The sequence below is a fragment of the Haliotis asinina genome, chromosome 2, assembly GCF_037392515.1.
Source record: "Haliotis asinina isolate JCU_RB_2024 chromosome 2, JCU_Hal_asi_v2, whole genome shotgun sequence".
Classification (NCBI taxonomy): Eukaryota; Metazoa; Mollusca; class Gastropoda; order Lepetellida; family Haliotidae; genus Haliotis; species Haliotis asinina.
In genome coordinates, this window is record NC_090281.1 from 55,749,813 (window position 1) to 55,769,147 (window position 19,335).

Here is a 19,335-nt window from a genome sequence, read left to right on the forward strand (position 1 = left end):
ACACGGACCGATTTCAATTTGGGTTTGTTTTTCATTTCCATCAGTACCAGCACTCAGTGGAACCTGGCTAAAAGGTTTGGCTGAACCATCAAACTTTTGGTTGCAGGGTTTATTATTACCTCCCCAGGTGCAACCTATTACCATGGTTACAAAACGCAATTTGCACCAGCCATTTTGAACATGCACATGTAAATAGTGAAAACGCACTCTGAATAACAATCTGAAACCATGGCAGACTGTCGTTCACAACTGTTTTTTTCTTTTTTCACTAAACATTATGGCTGATCCTGTCAGAAAACCAAAGATTACTATTTAAATAGTACCCTGATCTTTTCACAAGCTGAAATTATTAGAAAGGGATTTGCGATGTAGTCAAAATTTGTACCTACTGATAAGAATTCTGACATGTAGGAGTGAGTTTGTCGTTGAATGTCATAAACTGATTATGAATTCATTTATGAGTGAGTTTAGTCTTTTGCCGCACTCAGCAATATTCCAGCAATATAGCAGCGATCTGTAAAGAATCGAGTCTTGATGAGGCAATTCAGTGATCGACAGCATGAACATTGCACTGTGCAGCTAGGAACCAATGATGATTCAACCAAGTCAGCGAGACTGACCATCAAATCCCCTTACTTGTCTTTCATGATAGAGTGGGTTACTGAAGGCCAATATTCTAACCTGGACTTCCACAGATTCATTTGACAGACTATTATGGACATATCTCAAAAACTAATTAACATGATTAATAATTATTAACATGATTACATGCTGAATAAAGGAAGGGAGATAACTCTGATTAATTACTGACAAATGATATGAGGACATTTCATCAACAGACTATTTCACTTTTTCTCTCTATGTGAAACTCAGGACTCAATCAACCCTCAAAAAAGTGGTGAGATCTTGTTGAAACTAAAACAGATTCAAATATTGCCAGAGTACAAAATGAGTTGGTAGCCAAATAACTGGTACAAACTGGTATACAGTTTTAAAAATCAAGCACATTTCAAACATAAACCGATCGAGTATTACACTATCAGCACAGCCATGGTATATGCATTGCAAGATGACTTCATCTGTTGTATCACTCTGACAAAAAAAAGACAAATTGAAATCACTATTGAAATACTTTATTCCTTGTATCAAAATGGGGGTTAGAATACTCACTGATATGAATAATTGCATAGGTCAGTGATGAACTATGAACATGCCCAAAGGGTCTGTTTATAAACTGGAATGAGAGGATGTTCAATAGGGATTAACAATGTGATCAATAGTACTGGTACATCATAGTAATGAGTATTTGTTTGGTTAACACACTAAGATACACTTTAACATGGACGCCCAACACAAAGAGGACACTGTACTTTTTTGTTGTAGTTAACAATGCAGTCAGCAATATTCCAGTTTCATGGTGAGACTGGACCAGACAATCCAGTGATCAACTGTAAGAGCATCGATCTGTGCAGTTGGGATATGATGACATCTGTCAATCAATTCTGCAAAAGTGGCCCCCCAATCCAGTTAGTCGCCTCTTACGACAAGCACTGGTAGCTGAAGACCAATTCTAACCTGGATATCTCCCAACTGACCAGTCCTTGTTTATTTCCCTTTACGGGGAGCGCCATGTCATGCAAGGAAACAAGTACAATAAATACTGTATCATCCTCTGGTGTGCCTCAGCCAGGGATCAAACCACAGACATTCCACCCTCTGGGACAGACACATTATCCATAAACCAGTCTTTGCCCTGATGCAGAAACTACAGGTACAAAAGATAACCATAGTAACTAGGCCTAGCTATCGATTTATATCATTCAGATCAATCACCATTAAATCAATAACAGAGAAGTAGCATGGAGTCAAAATGCAGCGAATGAAATACGCCCCAAACCCAGACAGACACGTTCATGATCCCGGGGCCTGGTAACTTTAAAAGACCATCTATCAGAAATCAAACCCGTCTCAGCCGGTTGGACAGGCCTTATTTCATACACTGCAAAATGACTAAAAAATATGAAAGAAATCAATACATTTCACATTAGTCGCAGTGAGCAGTGACATGTAGGCTTGGATGACTGAGAAACTCTGTCTTGAACATAGTTAGGAGCAGTCCATGAATTAAGACTTAACTTGGTGTATTTCTGAGTAAATCTAACAACTTATTTATCACAATAGTTCATGTGTGATATAATTTACACATTATGACAATTTTCATATAGATAAGCATTAATAATGAATCCCATCAATGATATTTCTGATTACCAATCTTTTTAGACAGCACTAGAAGTAACCTGGCATTATTGTCATGGATGAAGGGTAACGTATGCCATCCAGCACACATACATATCATGTATATAGACTGAACTCATCATACCACTTGTGTCATGTCTAAAACTACCCCCAATATTCCAGGTAACAGAGTTGGACTGCCTATGTATTATTTACTTTGCACAAAGAAACCATGTTTATATTTGTTTAAATTCAATAAATCATAAAAACAAGTATGGTTGTATTGCCAATTTATAGTGCCATCACCTAATAATTATTAACATGATTAAATGCTGAATAAAGGAAAGGAGATAACTCTGATTAATTACTGACAAATGATATGAGGACATTTTATCAACAGACTATTTCACTTTTTCTTTCTATGTGAAACTCAGGACTCAATCAACCCTCAAAAAGTGGTGAGATCTTGTTGAAACTAAAACAGTACTTTAATAAGATACAATAAGTTTTTCGTTGATACCTTAAATCTATACCACTGAATCCCTCCAATGATCCTTACAAAACATGCAAACAGATTTCATGTCCATTTGTTCAACACGTTATGAACTGTACAGGAATGAACATGATTACCACGGCAGTGATTGATGGCATTCACTGTTGCAAATAACATGGCAACGAAAAAACTACACTGACGGTTATAAACCAAACCCTCATTACCATGGCAACAGGCATACTCATTAATTATTGACATATTGAAAGATATCAATTTGTTCACCAGAGCATGACTCAAGTCTGTAGCCATGGTTAGCATGGCTAACTAGCATGTTTAGCATTACTAGCATGTTTCTTGTTTTGTACTTGGAATGAGAGAGATCAATAAGGATGGAATCTGTCCACTGACAGTGTCAGTTTGGGACTTGGAAGTAAGGTTTAAATCTGGCGCATCATGGAATGTGATCTGTACAAGACCATGTGAGTAAAAACAGACCTCAGAACGTCCTCCCAGACCAGTGTAACACTGCGGACCCTCAAGATCAACATACAAGGTGTGCATAGTGTTCTTCTCAATCAGCACCTTTCTCTGAAAATACACCCGGAAAACTTCCTCGTTGGTACGTCTATGAACACCTTTCCTTTTCATCCAGATGTCAAGGTCATCAATTTTGTCGAGGACTTTGGTGTTCAATTTACAAATAACCTCCTTGTCTTTGAACACTTGAGAGTGGATTTTGTACAAACACGTTTTGCCTGTGCTGGTTCCAAACAGACTGAAGCCATGCAAATACAAGTCTTCATTTGTTGTAAAGGACACAGCATGGTAACTGTCATTCTTACTGCACGTCTCTTCAGATGTGCATCGGAATCGGGGCACTGTGCGAATGTTTTCATGCGGACCTCTACGCTTCATGTTACAAATTTTAGACTTTGCCTTATTTGGTGGTGCAACAACATGTTCAAGAATCATGCATCTCTCTTCTAAGGACAAAATTTTCATTTTGGACACCTCTGTCACTAAATAGTTGGGTGGAAGTTGCGAGAAGCGAACTTCCCATAAAATGTCACCAAGGACCTTCCGCTTGTTCTTCCCTGTAGCCTTGACCTTGTTTTTAACACACTGATGAGTTGCCCACGTCATGACACCCGTCAATACAGACTTCTCCAATTCAGCTGATGCTGTTTTTCGTTCCGCTTCCTGTAAGTCCCTTCTAACCCCGAGTTTGACATGTAAATTATCAGATGACACAACTTTCTTCAGACAACCAGCACACAGTGCTGTGACTTCTTTAGATTCCAACACGCTGGTTGCATGATCTTCGATATATTCCAGGGCTTTAGTCTCCAGCATGGGCTCGTTGAAGAGATGGGCCTGCTCCATGACAACACAGGCACTTTCAATGGACATGTGGGCATCAATGTAGGCGACTATGGCTGTAAGTAGTGGCTCTACATTGTACTTCTTGGCCACATACATCATCTGCATGACGGTGTCAGGTGTCACATCCAGCTCCTCTGTGTACACATACCTACAACAGTAACCCAGCAGAGTTAGCTGACATAAGCTGTGTGTGGTGTGTGTACCTACAACAGTAACCCTGCAGAGTTAACTGACATAAGCTGTGTGTTGGTGTGTGTACCTATAACAGTAACCCTGCAGAGTTAACTGACATAAGCTGTGTGGGGTGTGTGTACCTACAACAGTAACCTGACAGAGTTACCTTACATAAACTGTGTGGTGTGGTGTAGCGTGTGTATGTGTGTATACCTTGCAGAAATCTTGCATGAGTAATAGGTTTAAGCTGTCGTGTGTGACTGTCTATGTGTGTGTGCGTGCGTGCGTGCATGCGTGCGTGCCTACAACAGTAACCTTACATAGTTAACAGACATGAGCTGTGTGTGGTGTGTGTGAGTACCTACAACAGAAATCTTGCAAGAGTAATACGCTTGAGTTGTGGTGCGTGTGCATGTGTGTGTGCCTACAACAGTAACCTTACATAAGTAACAGACATAAGCTTTGTGTGGTGTGTGTATGTGTACACCTACAACAGAAATCTCACACAATTAATACAAATAAACTGTGAGTGGTGTGTGTATGTGCGTGCATGTGTGTGTGCGTGTGTGACATTGTGAGCAACAATCCTTCCTGTCAAGGTACACACAATTCCCATTTGTTGCCGAGGACCTCCAAATGTAAATAGCCAGAGGTAGTGGCCTTTATATTTGATATGATTTATAATGTGATGCTATAATGGAAGCCAGTTATATTACTGTAAATCTTACTTTCAAAAGTGCATGCACAACATATTTTACACCTGGCTGTATTCTTCAAAATGAATGGACAAAGACACTGAGACTTCTACATTCCTGGTGAGTGAGTGAGTTTAGTTTTACGCAGCACTCAGCAAAATTCCAGCTATATGGCGGCGGTCTGTAAATAATCAAGTCTGGACCAGACAATCCAGTGATCAACAACATGAGCATCAATCTACGCAATTGGGAATCGATGACATGTGTCAACCAAGTCAGCAAGTCTGACCACCCGATCCCGTTAGTCATCTCTTATGAGAAGCATAGTTGCCTGTTATGGCAAGCATGGGTTGCTGAAGGCCTATTCTACCCAGGGACCTTCATGGGTCACATTCCTGGTGAAACCTCTGGGATGATCATTAGTCAAATGATCAATGATGAAATACACTTGTAATCAGCACCGATTCATGAACTTCTCTCCAAACACATCCATTGTGTCAGCCATTTTGACATCCTGTATGTTATGTGAACCTAACATGATGTACTGACTTACTGAGGTACTAAATTTTGCAGACAAGAAAAACAGATTTAGAGTTATCTTCCATCAGTTTGCATTCACAAGACATCTGTAATTTCCATCTTTACTACCATTAAGTACCAAATCAGTTTGACATTCCCAGTGGGATGTATAAAAAATGATACTAGCTTGTAAGTGGGATAGATTGAAAATAACAAAGGAGCGCTCAGCCAATCCGAAAGAAACATTTATGTGTGAGGTGATATAAATGCTAATATGACTTCTCATTTTGAAGATTTATTCCATTTTAGGCTAGAGCTTGTGAAAGTGGAAGTGACTTCTTAAATTACTCACCTTAAAAAGGCTTTGAAAGTGCCCAGCTCGATGTCTGGGATTTTGATTGTACTGTCATGTTCTGCCATAGGCCCAAGCAGCATTATGTAGAACACATCAGATACTGCCAGGAGCTTGTATTTGTGTGCTCCATACCTGTCCTCATTCACTCCTACAGTGAAGAAGACATCACAGGCCACCTGATTGGTCAGCATGTACTCGTGACACTGCGTCAGGGTCTTCCCCTTCCTCCACTCCTCCAGCTCTGGGAACATCAGAATTGGGGGTGAGACTGGAGGGGAACTGCAAAGGAAACGTCATCTTTCAACATGTTCAATGATATATTCTCTTCAGCATGACGCTTTTCTTAATGTTCTGAAAAAAACATGCTGGCCCTACTCTGTTCAAATCTGGACCAAGCTAACCAGTGGTTGATATGAGCTCCACCCCATGATGTCAGGTTTTGATCACAGTTTATGAACCAAGTCAGTGAGTGAGGACCAAACAACTGGTGACTCATAGTTCTTGCCTCTTGCACAAAACAGGAAGGTCATTAGAGTGTTTGAGTGAGTTCGAGAATGATTGAGCGGTTGAGTCAGTGAGTGCAAACAGGAGTAGGGAGTGATGCTTTGAACAGTAGCCAGTGTCAACTAACTAGGATAGAAAGCTGAAGGGACGCAAGGATATTTAAGCTGACAAAGAAATATAATCATGGTAAACTGAACTCCAACCCTGAGTATAGTTTACCTCATGGGAAAGGGAGCAACTCCGCATAGTAAACTGTTGTGTGTAAGACCACCTGTTCCAATTTACCACTTTGATGAAGAAGAACAGAAGGATGTTAACTGTCATACTATCACACAGAAACAATGTTTAGACAGCTTTCAATTAATGCTCTTTTATTGGGCATGTGCAGAGCAAACTGGACTGGCAAGCAGACGCTGCATGGGACCATGCCAGAGAAATTTAAAGTGCACTATGCTGCTTTACTGAAACCAGCAATAAATCCCCAGTATGAAGATCATCAGTTCACATATTCTGTGACATAACTCACCTGCTTTTCAATGTTTGTGGGGTCTGTTTCACATCAGATCCCATTGCATACCCGGTACTCTCTGATGGCGAAGTCTGCATCCTGTTGGTCCGTCGAGCTTTTCTCTTGGGCTGCATGGTTGACTTAGCTTCTGAAAAATGTTAACATCTCATTTAGGGTCTTATATCAACTTACGCTGAAGAAAATACATGGCCCACCAAACATCAGTAAACATTCTTAAGTTAAGAATAGAGACTGACGTAATCTCACTTCAAATCTGATTAGCTCATGAAAATATACATTATAGCAATACACTGCAGTAAAAAAATTCAGATCTATAAAGTTTCCTAATGAATCAAGCCGACTGTTAAATGTTTGGACATTTCACTTAAATTGAATGACCTGCTTCTGCACTTGTTCTTGTAATTTCAATCAAGGTTTCTCTTGTCCACATGTCTAACTGGAAAGTCCAAACACACACACAAAATCTGCTAAAACCAATAATAATGCAATGTACTAACTAGGTCTAGTTTTGTTCATAATTTCTAATTATGCTGTAACCTTGATCTGTATAAATTCATCCGTTAATTACCGTGAATGTTATCCTGATTATTTATAGCTCTGGTCAGTTGTTGAAAGAAGTAGTTACCATCACTGAAGATTTGTTGATGGAACATATTGTAGCATGTTGGACAACCAGATGAGTAGGAAATATGCAGCTACAAACAACAATTTATCTGTCATAAACACAAATATACACATATGAAAATATGGGGATACCCAACACTAACATTACGTGACTAACTTGATCAGAATGATCAATCCGGAAACCCGTGTCGAGTCAATTAAAAGAATTCAGTGTGCTCCCGATGAATTGCATGTCTACCTGATAGGAGCTTGGGGGTACTTTGTTCGCAAGTGAACTACGTGTCACCTTTGTTGTTACCTGATGTTCTTTATTTTACTCAGTGCCCACGTCACTTTCGGTTTCGATCTGGTCTTTTGAAAAGCAGCGCCAGAAGAGCCGGAAATGAACCAAACACATCATGCGAGTAACTCTTCTGCGAACTCAACTAATCAAAGCTGAACAACAGCGCATGCATGCGCACATTGTCCCTGCAAAGAGTTTATTTGGCGTAAAACCTTCGATATTTTTCCGAGTGCACAGCCATTCCATTCGTAACTACTCGCCTCTTTCCGTAACCTGCAAGAAGGCATTTTTTTTCATCATAACCACTCGAAACGTTTCACGTTCGAACCCCACAAATGTAATATTAAAACATACAAAAACATGGGAGTTTTAAAAACTAGTTATTTGGTATTATTATCACATATGCTATATACATATGTACATGCTATACATGTAAGATGCATGAAATATTGATTTATACATATCAATAGATAACAAGAGTAACATACACGCGTTCACACCTTTACCCAATTGCTGAAAAATATTACATTCGGACATTATAATTTTGGGTGGAAATTACTTTACACGAGACTAAATTTTTGCAAAATATTTGCTGATTTCCTAATTGTTTTTTTGTTCTTTTATATATTGCAGTGAAAATACATGAGTCATTCTAAGCACATTTGCAAAAATAGTTATGAATATACCTTTCCTTCATAAACAAAGGTAGAGCAACTATCAGTAAACAAAATTAGAAAATGTGTTAATTACCCAACCTATGGGTTAATTTCTTTCAGTTTATTCCCATTAAGTGCTTTTAGAGTGTTTAAATGAATATTTTCTACCCGATGTATTACCGAAATCCTTTAAAACACACCCATAAAGAAGGACAACAAAAATCGCATAATACATCTTAATTGACAGTCACTAAATAAATTATGTAATATTCCTGACTGATCCATTTAGTGGTTAAAACGGTGGCTCGTAACGCCGAAGGCCCGTGTTCTATTCCCTACTTGGGTACAATGTGTAAAGCCCCGCCGTGTTATTGCCGATATATTGCTAAACCCGATCGCGTCAAACCTAACTCACTCACTCTATCACCAGCATCCACATGATCATTAACAAGTATTTTGTTCGATTCTCTAATGGAGCGACTGTGCTTGTCGTAAGAGGCGATGAACGGGATCGGGTAGTCAGGCTCGTGGACTTGGTTGACACAGCCATGTCATCAGTTCAAAAACGCGCAGATCGATGCCCATGTTGTAGATCACTGGATTTTCTGGTCCAGACTTGATTATATACAGACCGCCGCCATATGGCTGAAATACTGTTGAGTGCGACGTAAAACTATTCTCACTCACTCACTCTGTCAGATGATATATGTTTGCAGAAGCACCCATCTCATTAAGGAAGCTGCACAAAGAGGACATTCCGTTGCAGTTCCACTGGGTATGATGCATGGCACGACTTCCTGACGTGATCTGTAACGTCATCAGAACTGTTAGTTTAGTTTTACGCCGCACTCGGCAATATTCCAGCTATATGGCAGCGGTATGTAAATAACTGAGTCTGGACCAGAACATCCAGTGATCAACAGCATGGGCAGTGATCTACGCAAGTGGGATACGATGACATATGTCAACCAGATTAGCGAGCCTGACTCGCCTATCGCCTATTACGACAAGCATGGGTTGTTGTCGATCAGTTCTACCAGGATCTTCACCGGTTTCAAAGCTTTGGTATTTGATTACTTTGGCTGAAGTACAGTTGAATTCCTTGGGTTGCATACCTCGCGTATGCCCAACATAAACCATTTTACTAAGTAGATGCATCCAGTACCTATGCACAGGAGCTATGATACACATACATGTGCATGCACGAATGTGTTTGTCAATGTTAAATCAAGTAGCGCAGTGCCAACTCACTGATCGAGGTTATATGCCAGGTCCGGATACAACAGTTTGTTTTATTTGAGTGTGTGCGTGTGCGTGTGCTGCTCAAAATGTTATGCAAAATGGGCTCCTCTCTTCACTTGCGCTCCTTTTCACGACAGTTTCAATGGTCATTTAATAACCTTCTGTGGAGAAAGCGCACCCCCTTCTCTGTATCCGCCTGTGCATACCATAAATTTGAGTGGGTGTGTCAAGCACTATTTACTGACCTACTGTCCACCTGTCCGGGTGCCATCCCCTTAATGAAGGGGGAGGAGGATAACACCAAGCGATCCAACTATAACACTCCGCTCAGCCACTGAGCGGATTGTATATCGTAAGCATGCACATAATCAGTACATACATTAAACAACTCATCAGTAATTTCAAGAGTTTTATTACATACACGTAACATCAAACATTAAACCGGTGGAAACACAAATACCACCGATGGATACTTTACGTTCGTGATGGAAATATATCGATATGTGCTATAACTGCATGAAACCGAGGTAGTGAGTTCATTTTCATAGAGCATTCTGTTCATTTGTATCTGTCCATGCTCCAGTGTTGGACGAAGTAAACAGTTTAACCTGACTTTTAAGAAGGAATCAAACCACATTTCCGACAGAATTTTCGATCCAAGCAAATAAAGTGATAGAATGTTAATCAACCTACTTACACTAAATTCGAAGTTTCATTCATGACATAGTTAAAACCGCCGGTTTATAAAAACAAAACATTATTTAACCTTTAGCCCTTATATGTAAATCAGATCATTATATCCATGTACTCTTTGTGATCAGTATTATTACTTACATAGTCCTATAGAAAAAATACAGTCCAACACAGAACAATAACATTCACATCCGCGAGAACAAATTTCGATTACAGTCCAGCTAATCGACATCCATATCATTCGATGCCCCACCTTTGGGGTGAGATTCTTGACCATGCCCATTCTGCCCCGCCCCATGTAGTTTAGCCATGATAGAACTGCACGTCTTCTGAAGTTCCGTGTACTGATGTTCGTATTCCTCTCGATCAGCAAGCATGTTATTGTCCAGCCAAGTGAGTGTCTCATCGCATGCCTGCTTCACTGTCTCCTTGTCCCCATCCCCTAGTTTGTCCCCAGCGTCCTCCAAGGCACCTTTAACGCTGAAGATGTACGACTCCAACTTGCTCCGACTGTTTATCCTTTCCTTCTGTTTTTCATCTTCCTCCTTGTACTTCTCCGCGTCGTCTACCATTTTCTTTATCTCCTCGGCACTGAGACGCCCACTGTCGTTCGTGATGGTGATCTGGTTGGTTTTCCCTGAGCCCTTCTCCACTGCGGTGACATTGAGGATGCCATTGACATCGATGTCAAAGGTAACCTCGATTTGTGGAACACCCCTTGGAGCTGGCGGGATGCCAGTCAGGTCAAACTTGCCCATCAAGTGATTGCCTTTGGTCATGGTTCTCTCCCCCTCGTAAACTTGTATGGACACAGCGGGTTGGTTGTCGGAGTAGGTGGTGAAAATCTGGTTTGTTTTGGTCGGGATGGTGGTGTTCCTTGGCACAAGTTTGGTCATGACGCCACCCGCTGTCTCTATCCCCAGGGACAGAGGAGCAAGGTCAACAAGAAGCACGTCTTTGATAGCGTCGCTTGTGTCACCGGTCAAAACGGCAGCCTGGACAGCAGCGCCATAGGCAACGGCCTCGTCGGGGTTGATGGATTTGTTCAGTTCCTTCCCATTCATGAAATTTTGCAGAAGTTTCTGGAGCTTTGGAATTCGAGTGGACCCTCCAACAAGAACAACTTCGTGGATGCTCGACTTGTCCATCTTGGCGTCACGAAGGGCTTTCTCCACTGGTTCCAGGGTACCTCGGAACAGGTCGGAACACAGCTCTTCAAACCTTGCTCGTGTTATTTTACTGTAGAAATCGACGCCTTCGAAAAGAGAGTCAATCTCTATTCCCGCCTCGGAACTTCCTGAGAGGATTCTCTTTGCACGCTCACATGCTGTGCGCAGTCGACGCATAGCTCGAGCACTCACACTCAAATCCTTCCTATGTTTTCTCTTGAATTCCTCCACAAAGTGGTTCACCATCCTGCTATCGAAATCTTCACCTCCCAAATGAGTGTCGCCGCTTGTCGACTTCACCTCGAACAGGGACCCTTCGTCAATTGTCAGAACAGACACATCAAATGTCCCTCCCCCGAGATCGAAAATGAGAACATTTTTCTCACCTTTGAGATTCTTATCAAGTCCATATGCTAGCGCAGCTGCTGTCGGTTCGTTGATGATTCTGAGCACGTTTAGACCGGCAATTATCCCGGCATCTTTTGTCGCCTGCCGCTGTCCATCATTGAAGTATGCTGGCACTGTGATCACAGCGTCCGTTACCTTGGTACCCAGGTATGCTTCGGCAGTCTCTTTCATCTTAGTAAGAACCATGGAACTAAGTTCCTCAGGTGTGAATGTCTTTTCCTCATTTTTGTATTCGACCTTAACACGAGGTTTGCCGCCATGACTGACAACTTTGAAAGGCCAGTGCTTCATGTCGGACTGGACAGTAGCGTCGTTGAAGTCTCGGCCGATGAGTCGCTTTGCATCGAACACGGTGTTTTGGGGATTGAGAGCCACTTGATTCTTGGCCGCATCTCCTAACAGCCGCTCAGTGTCCGTGAAAGCGACGTAGCTCGGAGTCGTTCTGTTTCCCTGGTCGTTCGCAATAATGTCCACCTTTCCATGCTGAAATACTCCAACACAGGAGTATGTTGTTCCCAGGTCGATCCCGATAGCTGGAGCTTTACCCCTTGTCATTGTAAGTATCGAGAAGAGATGTGGTCCGAGAATATAACTTGAGTCAAGTTAAGATCCCTTTCGAGCTCTTACTGAATCTGCAGTGTTCCCTCTGCTGTCAATGTGTTGTATGTGCGGTAGTTATGGGCGTTCCAGGTTATATAGCCGATCAGGGCGGACCAGAAACACGGAGGAGCTTCTAGAAAAGCACATGCCGTGATGTTTACTATGTATTTTTAGTTCCTCGTGGCGTCATGAATAAATCAGGAATTCCCCATGGGAGACAACTCTTTCCATCCTCAATGGACAATTCGGTTATTTCCGTGAGCATTGAAAGCCTTATTCGGCTCAGTCGTCCTTTTCCGTTGACTTACGGCTTTCTCGAACTGACACGACTGTTCACGAGGGCCTACGGAAATCTCCGAAGAACAATCTTTCCAGAATTTTCGAGGCTCGTGGCGTGCAGTGGTGAAAACGATATTCCCTGAATCACACAACATACTTGTGTGGTTGCTGGTCCAATGTGGAATATTCGAGACGCTGTCGCAGCAGAAAACAGTGATGGGAATACCATGAATAAATACTCTATCGCAATAGAGAAAGACAACATTAGAGTACGTGAAAATTAAATTACTATTTTTATATATCTATACGTGGAGAGAAGGAAAAAGACTTAATGAAAGGTGTGAATTGCTAGGATTATATAAAATTGTACCCACGGTTGTTAATGTCTTCGTTTTTATCGTAGGAGACACACTAAATTGAAATTATATTATCAAAGAACTATCGCATGGGATTTCAAGGGGGAGTGAACACAGAATGAATCATCTAGTCAATGGCCAGGGTTGGAGGGTGATGAAGATTTTAGGGTCTGTCATCTTTTTTGTTCTTGGATTGGGGGTGGAGGGGAGCAGTCAGGGGATGTCGTCATTCACATCGTACATGCTCCTGCCTTGCTGATTTATGACAACCCTCAGGGTCTAAACCAGAATTAACACTTACTATCGGTTCACCTACAAATCCCTGTATTTTATTCCCAATGAGGAACAAAGTGTGTATATTCGGTATGTACCCCTTTCAGCTGAACTCATTTTATTGTTGTCAGAAAATGTCATACCAGATTCAAACTCGTGTTGTATTGAATTTCAAAACAAAAAATGGCCACCGGAAAAAACTGTGTAGACTGTTAGATATACAAACGTGAATTATAAAAGTAATTGAAATGAAGTTTCAGTATGCCTGAATTTTCTCTTTTCATTGTAATGCAGAAGCACAGGTAGATATGTGACACTCTCGTAGACTGGAATGAAGGGATTTAATGTGCGCTTGAGTCAAAGAAAACAATTGTCCACAGGGGCAGTGTCAGGTATTACCCCAAAAGCGGCTATTGCCAGACAAAATTCCATTTCCGTATATTTTTCTCAACTTGTTCGTGGCAGCTTTCCCCAGAGTGTTCAGCTTCAGAGCTTCCGGAGTATATTTCAGCAAAACTGTCGTTTCACACAGAAAATATAAATCGAAGCAAGAAGGAAAGTGAGAGAAAAGGGAAAAGACAAAGAACGGACACATCGTACACTTAATGCGTTATCCCATATCTTACATGTTCTTTCAGTGTAGCATGAATAATTTTCATGGAGTGCGTTTTTTTTAAATCATCTCTGCTCTGCGCACACGATTTCAGTTTAATTCCTCTACCACAATTTCATTAATTACATCACATTTATCAACTAACGTACGGTTCCAAAATGCACAATCCCACAGGTCGCCATTTTTAAGGGCGTTCACGGCACTTTAGATATGTTGAAAATTTGACTTGGATCACTTGAAAATTAAATTCATGAAAATTATATAATTATTAATGTTACACTTGACTTGCAAAAGCCAACGGGTCTCCGAAAAGCTGGGATACCTCTTTTAAAAAATAGCACATGCCAGAGTTCGTACAGCACAGAATTCAAGACCATGATGCAAGTTTTTGTCCGATATCATAAGTACTTGACTCAGGTATGTATTCCAAATACGTACCAGTGTCGAGCGCCTGTGACCTAAGTCTAAAGTAACCTTAAAAATGTTAAAGAATGGGAGGTAGGACGTAGCAAATAAATGAGTTATCTCCCATGTGTTGGTAGTTGATCTGGCAATTTTGCACCCACTAATATTTCCCACAAAACAAACTGCTCAGTGACAAGCTGTATACAGATATGCTCACTCCTAAACTCCCAGTTTAACTATCACGGCTGGGACACTAGTGAATATGGTGTACGCAAGTGTTTGATGTCACAGGGGCTTGTATTGCTGGAAATAAAACATCCTGGGTCCAACAAGCCTACACTGATATCCATATACATATAAAGAAAGAAGGATGTATATCCTACTGGATATCAGTGTAGGCTTGTTGGACCCAGGATATTTTATTTCCAGCAATACAAGCCCCTGTCTTTGATGTTATTTTCATTGCTATTGTATTGACATCAACATAAATGATGTCGTCCTTCACTTTCTGTTTATTCTACAGACTATCACACAATGTTATGAATAAACAACATGACACAGATCATGATATTACTATTTTATTTGACAAAATCTGTGATATATATCCATACTATGAACTATCATCAGAAGTTAAAGCCAGCACAAACCCAATGATGATTCAATGAATAACCTTTCCATTTTTGTGAAATATATATCCTTAATTTCTAAATACAATTGTGATTTTATGTACAAATGAAGAACATTTTCCCCCAACTTATTCCAGGCACCTACAAGATATTTTTAACCAAATTCTGCCTACAGTAAAATGGTATAAATGATACACTTACACCGTATTTATTATAGTGTTGATTGTTCTTACACTCAAGCATAAACCTGAAAATACTCTTTACAATAAATAAAATATGTGAAACTCAGTGACATTTAGATTAGTTTAAGGGGGTAGAAACGAGTCTATTATTTGAAAAAAAAAGGATACTTCAAGACTGCATAATCATTTCATTTTCACTCTTTCATGCAATGGTATATTCAATAAGAAAACATATATATTCATGGATGTGTGTGGACTTCAACGACACCATAAATTGGTAATGAACACATTTAGATTAGTTAAGGCAGGTGAAAACCAACCCATAAGAGAAGGCCCTTCTTGCAAGATCTTTTTCATTTATACTCTTTCACGAAATGGGACATTTCAAAGAAAAAAATATATATTCATGGATGTGTGTGGACTTAGGCAAACCTGTGAACAGAGTATGAGCTTGCTGAGGAGTATTATCTTGTAGATATGTTTCAAGTGATGAAGGGAACCCTACTTTTCCACAAACTACCCTTAAACCATTGCAGGGTCATTGTAGTGTTCACTGAATAAGAAAGTCACGAACAGAAGAAATCAGTGTGCAGAAACATTATTCAGTATTTGTTTTCTTTGTTCTGCCATGAAATGATGACAAGTTACATTTAATTTTCTGTTTTATTAAGAAATCATGGGACCACCATAACCATGATAATTTTCTGGATGTCCAGCAAAGTTGTCTTCTGTGACTGAATCACTGTGCTGCTGACCATCCTCTACAATATGTTTTTTGTGTAATAACACAGCATTCTCTACCCACAGAAGTTACTTGTCACATCTTCCTACGAACGTAGGAAGATATGACAAGTAACCACTGTGGGAAGAGAATGGTAACACTGTTACATTTTGCCAAGTTACATTTTGAATTCTGAACAATCAAAGCCTGCCCCTTTCCCAGAATGTCAATGGTATTGACTATGATCAACAACATACACTACCCATATTGATGTAGTGACAAGTCTTATTCTGTTGCAAGTCTGTACTGAGTGTCTGTGGGTGCAAATGGATGAACTACTTGTAAAGTGTTGAGTGCCGCAGTGGCCAAGTGTGAACAGGAGGTGTGGACAGATCTATCACAGGCTTCAGGAAACCAACAGCAGCCAAACTATGACATACATCAGAGAGACCCCAAGACCACAACATCCTCATTAGAGATCAACCCATCCTTGATATCTCCAGGGTATATGGTCTGATAAATCTCCACTGTACCCTGGATGCATCTACGGCAAATTTATTACCTCCCTTGGCTGGCTTTTTATCCAATCAGGTGTCTGCCAAGTTGAACATACTAATCACGACTCACTTTCACTTCTTAAATTGTCTAAATGATTGAACCTGACAACACAAATCATGCAGAGGTACTGACAGAAAGAGGTAGAAGGAGTTCTTGCATACTAGTATGTTTTTTTTCAAGTTACGAACTTGTCATTTTGTCTGAATGATTTCCCAAAATCTGAGTCGCACTGCAAACAACTCTTCACATATGCGACTGCTATCTTTATTGACACTGGTAAGCTCGGTTGTAACAAAGGCTTAGCTGATAGGCTACTGTTAGAATATGGAGCCAGCAAAGGGAGCTAATAAAGTTATCACGCCGTTGAAGTGAAGATTTATCAGAATGCATGCCTTGGAAATATAGAGGATGAGATCATCCAACAAACTCGAACATATCATGTTACATTCATCAACATTGCAACCACACCACCAGCCCCACGGCCTAGATACCACCCTATAAACAACAGTTCCTAAAATGCCTCTTGAAGACATAGATTAATGAATGAGTGTATCTATGTTTATGTGTTATAAAAGAATGCATTTAGCTATAAAATATGTAACAAGTTTTCGGTCTCAATTATGACAGGCTGCACAAATTATCCACAACAAAATCATGACGTAAGCCAGTAAACTTCTCTCTCAAAATACAGATATCAGATAAGCTGATAAGAATGCTTGCTTGTCTATGCTAAGAAACTCAGAACGCATGAATGCTGATGAGAAATTCTCTTTCTTCTAAGATCTCCAAGCGCACAGGTATTGCACCAGAGTAAATCTCTGATTTTAATGTTTGCAAGCAGGGAAAGTGATGACATGTCTTGTCTTCCATTAGAATTCACGTCATACTTCGTTGACTGTCTTCTTCTTGCGTTTTTCTGAAAAGATAAATAACAATGAGAATTTAACAGTAACAACAGCAAAAAATGCAATTATCTCACAAATGCAGTTATAATTAAATTTATATTATTCTGTATTCTGACATAGCCCCCAAAGATGCCTGCAAACCTGACAAGAGTGATGTGTTGCATGTAATTACCTTGCACACATCTGGGTTTTTTCGAACTGCTCCAGCGTTGACTGGCTTTACACTTGGTTGCCGGTTTCCCTATCATGACATAGCCTTTGTTACACGTAAACATACAACGTTGTTTGAATGGTACAGAGTTCGTCAGACACACTGGGGGCTGGACACTGCCATTTTTTGGTTCTGTTAAAGCAGGACAGTATACTCCTGGAAAATATAATTGGATCTGATATGAAACCCAGGCTAATGTAACTTTCATGTTTAAATAACAAAATGGGGGCCCCTACTCTGTGGCTGCAGACCTTTATAATTTCTGACAGTGGTCAGTGAGTGGGTTTAGATAAATTTTGATTTATTGAAATATTTCAGTTTAATCACTGATAACAATTTTCATGAGGAAGGATGCGAACTGCGACCTGATTTCTTAAAACCTTTTGAAGTCTGGGTTTTCACATAAGTCTGAGTTTTAATTCAAATTTGAGAAAATTCAGCAAAATTAATTTCTAGAGTTCAGGTCATCTGGGTGAAGGTGAGGTGAAATGGGGTTAAATGGTTTACAATATTTTGCTCAGATGATGAGATGCTTTGTGTGGCTGCCTGTACTAACCCAGACTTGAGCTGGTTTTACACTGCCAGCTCACTGAGATTCCATGCCGCAGTGAAGAATGAATACCTGACACCAAGCAGACCAGTACTTCTTGTATCCATCTAATAAAGTGCCAGGCAGAGACCCAACAACCAAGTACCATATTTTAATGTCTATTGGCATGACGTGGCCGGGCATCAACCTGTGACCTTCCACTCTTCAGAGGGATGTTCTAACAACACCACTGAGCTGATTGGTCATCTAGGTTTACTCCGTGAGGGAAACCCACTAATGACTGAGTTGGGTTTTACGCCACTTTTAGCAATATTTCAGCAATTTCAGGGCAGGAGACACCAGATGTGGTCTTCACACATTGTACCTATGTGTGGAATAAAACTCCGGTCATTAAGCATAAGGAGGTAACCCTCAGGGTACCCCACAACCCTTAAATTCACAAGATACATGATAATAAACAGGTGTCCTGTTGATACAGCTTTCTTAGTGACCTATGACTAAAGTCACACCATCATAAAGGTATTCTTGATGCTGTTGTAAACCTATCGCAATGTTCAAATAAATACATGGTGTCATCTTTTTCACTAGCATCTGGCATTCCTAATGTTCTTGTTTTGTACAAGTTTTATTGTACAGCTGTTGCAGTTTGTAATTGTATCCACAGAGAATTGAAAACATAACTCATAAGAAAATGTGCCAAATTATTTTGGCAAAAGTTATTTGCATGTGGCACAGTGGCAGGGCATCACAAGAACATGTGAAAAATATCGAAAGCATGTAGTCATATCACACACTACTATATAGCACTGACCATTCTGTGACAAACTGTTGAAAACCAAAACCAGCAGTCTGAATTATTATGTTAGGAATTATTTTCATGACACTGTCGAACTAAAACAAGCAATGAAGCACAGTGTGATCAGTCAACTGTTTACATATAGTTTAAGTCTGTGTATTTGATATATCATCCTCTGTATCCCAGAATCTTGATTTTCACACCTCCTACACTAAACCCTGAATCCATTCACATGTTACTGAAGGATCACACATCAAACAATTTACTTCTCAACCCATCAGACTGCATACACACTCAC

At 40.2% G+C, this 19,335-nt stretch overlaps 3 protein-coding genes across 5 annotated transcripts in view; all 3 read right to left on the reverse strand.

Moving 5' to 3' along the window:
• Positions 1-1,111: 1,111 nt before the first annotated feature.
• On the reverse strand, positions 1,112-7,996 carry LOC137273941 (BTB/POZ domain-containing protein 6-B-like). Of its 3 annotated transcripts, none has more exons than XM_067806854.1 (4): positions 7,810-7,996; positions 6,885-7,014; positions 5,852-6,133; positions 1,112-4,259 (listed from the first exon to the last, which is right to left on the reverse strand). In XM_067806854.1, the coding sequence occupies exons 2-4, from the start codon at positions 6,998-7,000 to the stop codon at positions 3,071-3,073; spliced, it is 1,587 nt and encodes a 528-aa protein (XP_067662955.1). In that variant the 5' UTR covers positions 7,001-7,014; positions 7,810-7,996; the 3' UTR covers positions 1,112-3,070. The 3 variants fall into 3 exon arrangements, with proteins under 3 accessions (XP_067662955.1, XP_067662956.1, XP_067662954.1); XM_067806855.1 differs by having other exon boundaries at positions 1,123-4,259; positions 7,750-7,859; XM_067806853.1 differs by lacking the exon at positions 7,810-7,996 and adding an exon at positions 7,456-7,627 and having other exon boundaries at positions 1,123-4,259.
• A 2,098-nt stretch (positions 7,997-10,094) lies between these two features.
• Positions 10,095-12,625, reverse strand: LOC137272712 (heat shock 70 kDa protein 1-like). The gene has a single exon (XM_067805096.1). The coding sequence runs from the start codon at positions 12,515-12,517 to the stop codon at positions 10,607-10,609; it is 1,911 nt and encodes a 636-aa protein (XP_067661197.1). The 5' UTR covers positions 12,518-12,625; the 3' UTR covers positions 10,095-10,606.
• Positions 12,626-15,050: 2,425 nt separating this feature from the next.
• Positions 15,051-19,335, reverse strand: part of LOC137271892 (fibrillin-1-like) — a 79,865-nt gene continuing 75,580 nt past the window's right edge. The window contains exons 30-31 of the mRNA XM_067804279.1: positions 17,653-17,847; positions 15,051-17,491 (exon numbers count right to left, since the gene is read on the reverse strand). Coding sequence (XP_067660380.1) covers positions 17,457-17,491; positions 17,653-17,847 — 230 coding nt within the window. The 3' untranslated portion in view covers positions 15,051-17,456. The remainder of the gene's footprint in view (positions 17,492-17,652; positions 17,848-19,335) is intronic.

What these genes read in the sequence shown, in the direction of transcription:
- LOC137273941 (XM_067806853.1), bottom strand. Translation starts at nt 7,540, where the DNA reads ATGTTCCATCAACAAATCTTCAGTGATGGTAACTACTTCTTTCAACAA. An exon ending in TAATCAGGATAACATTCACG is followed by an intron (nt 7,015 to 7,455) that starts GTAATTAACGGA and finishes AACATTTTTCAG; the next exon opens with AAGCTAAGTCAACCATGCAG. An exon ending in CCACAAACATTGAAAAGCAG is followed by an intron (nt 6,134 to 6,884) that starts GTGAGTTATGTC and finishes TTTCCTTTGCAG; the next exon opens with TTCCCCTCCAGTCTCACCCC.
- LOC137272712 (XM_067805096.1), bottom strand. Translation starts at nt 12,517, where the DNA reads ATGACAAGGGGTAAAGCTCCAGCTATCGGGATCGACCTGGGAACAACA.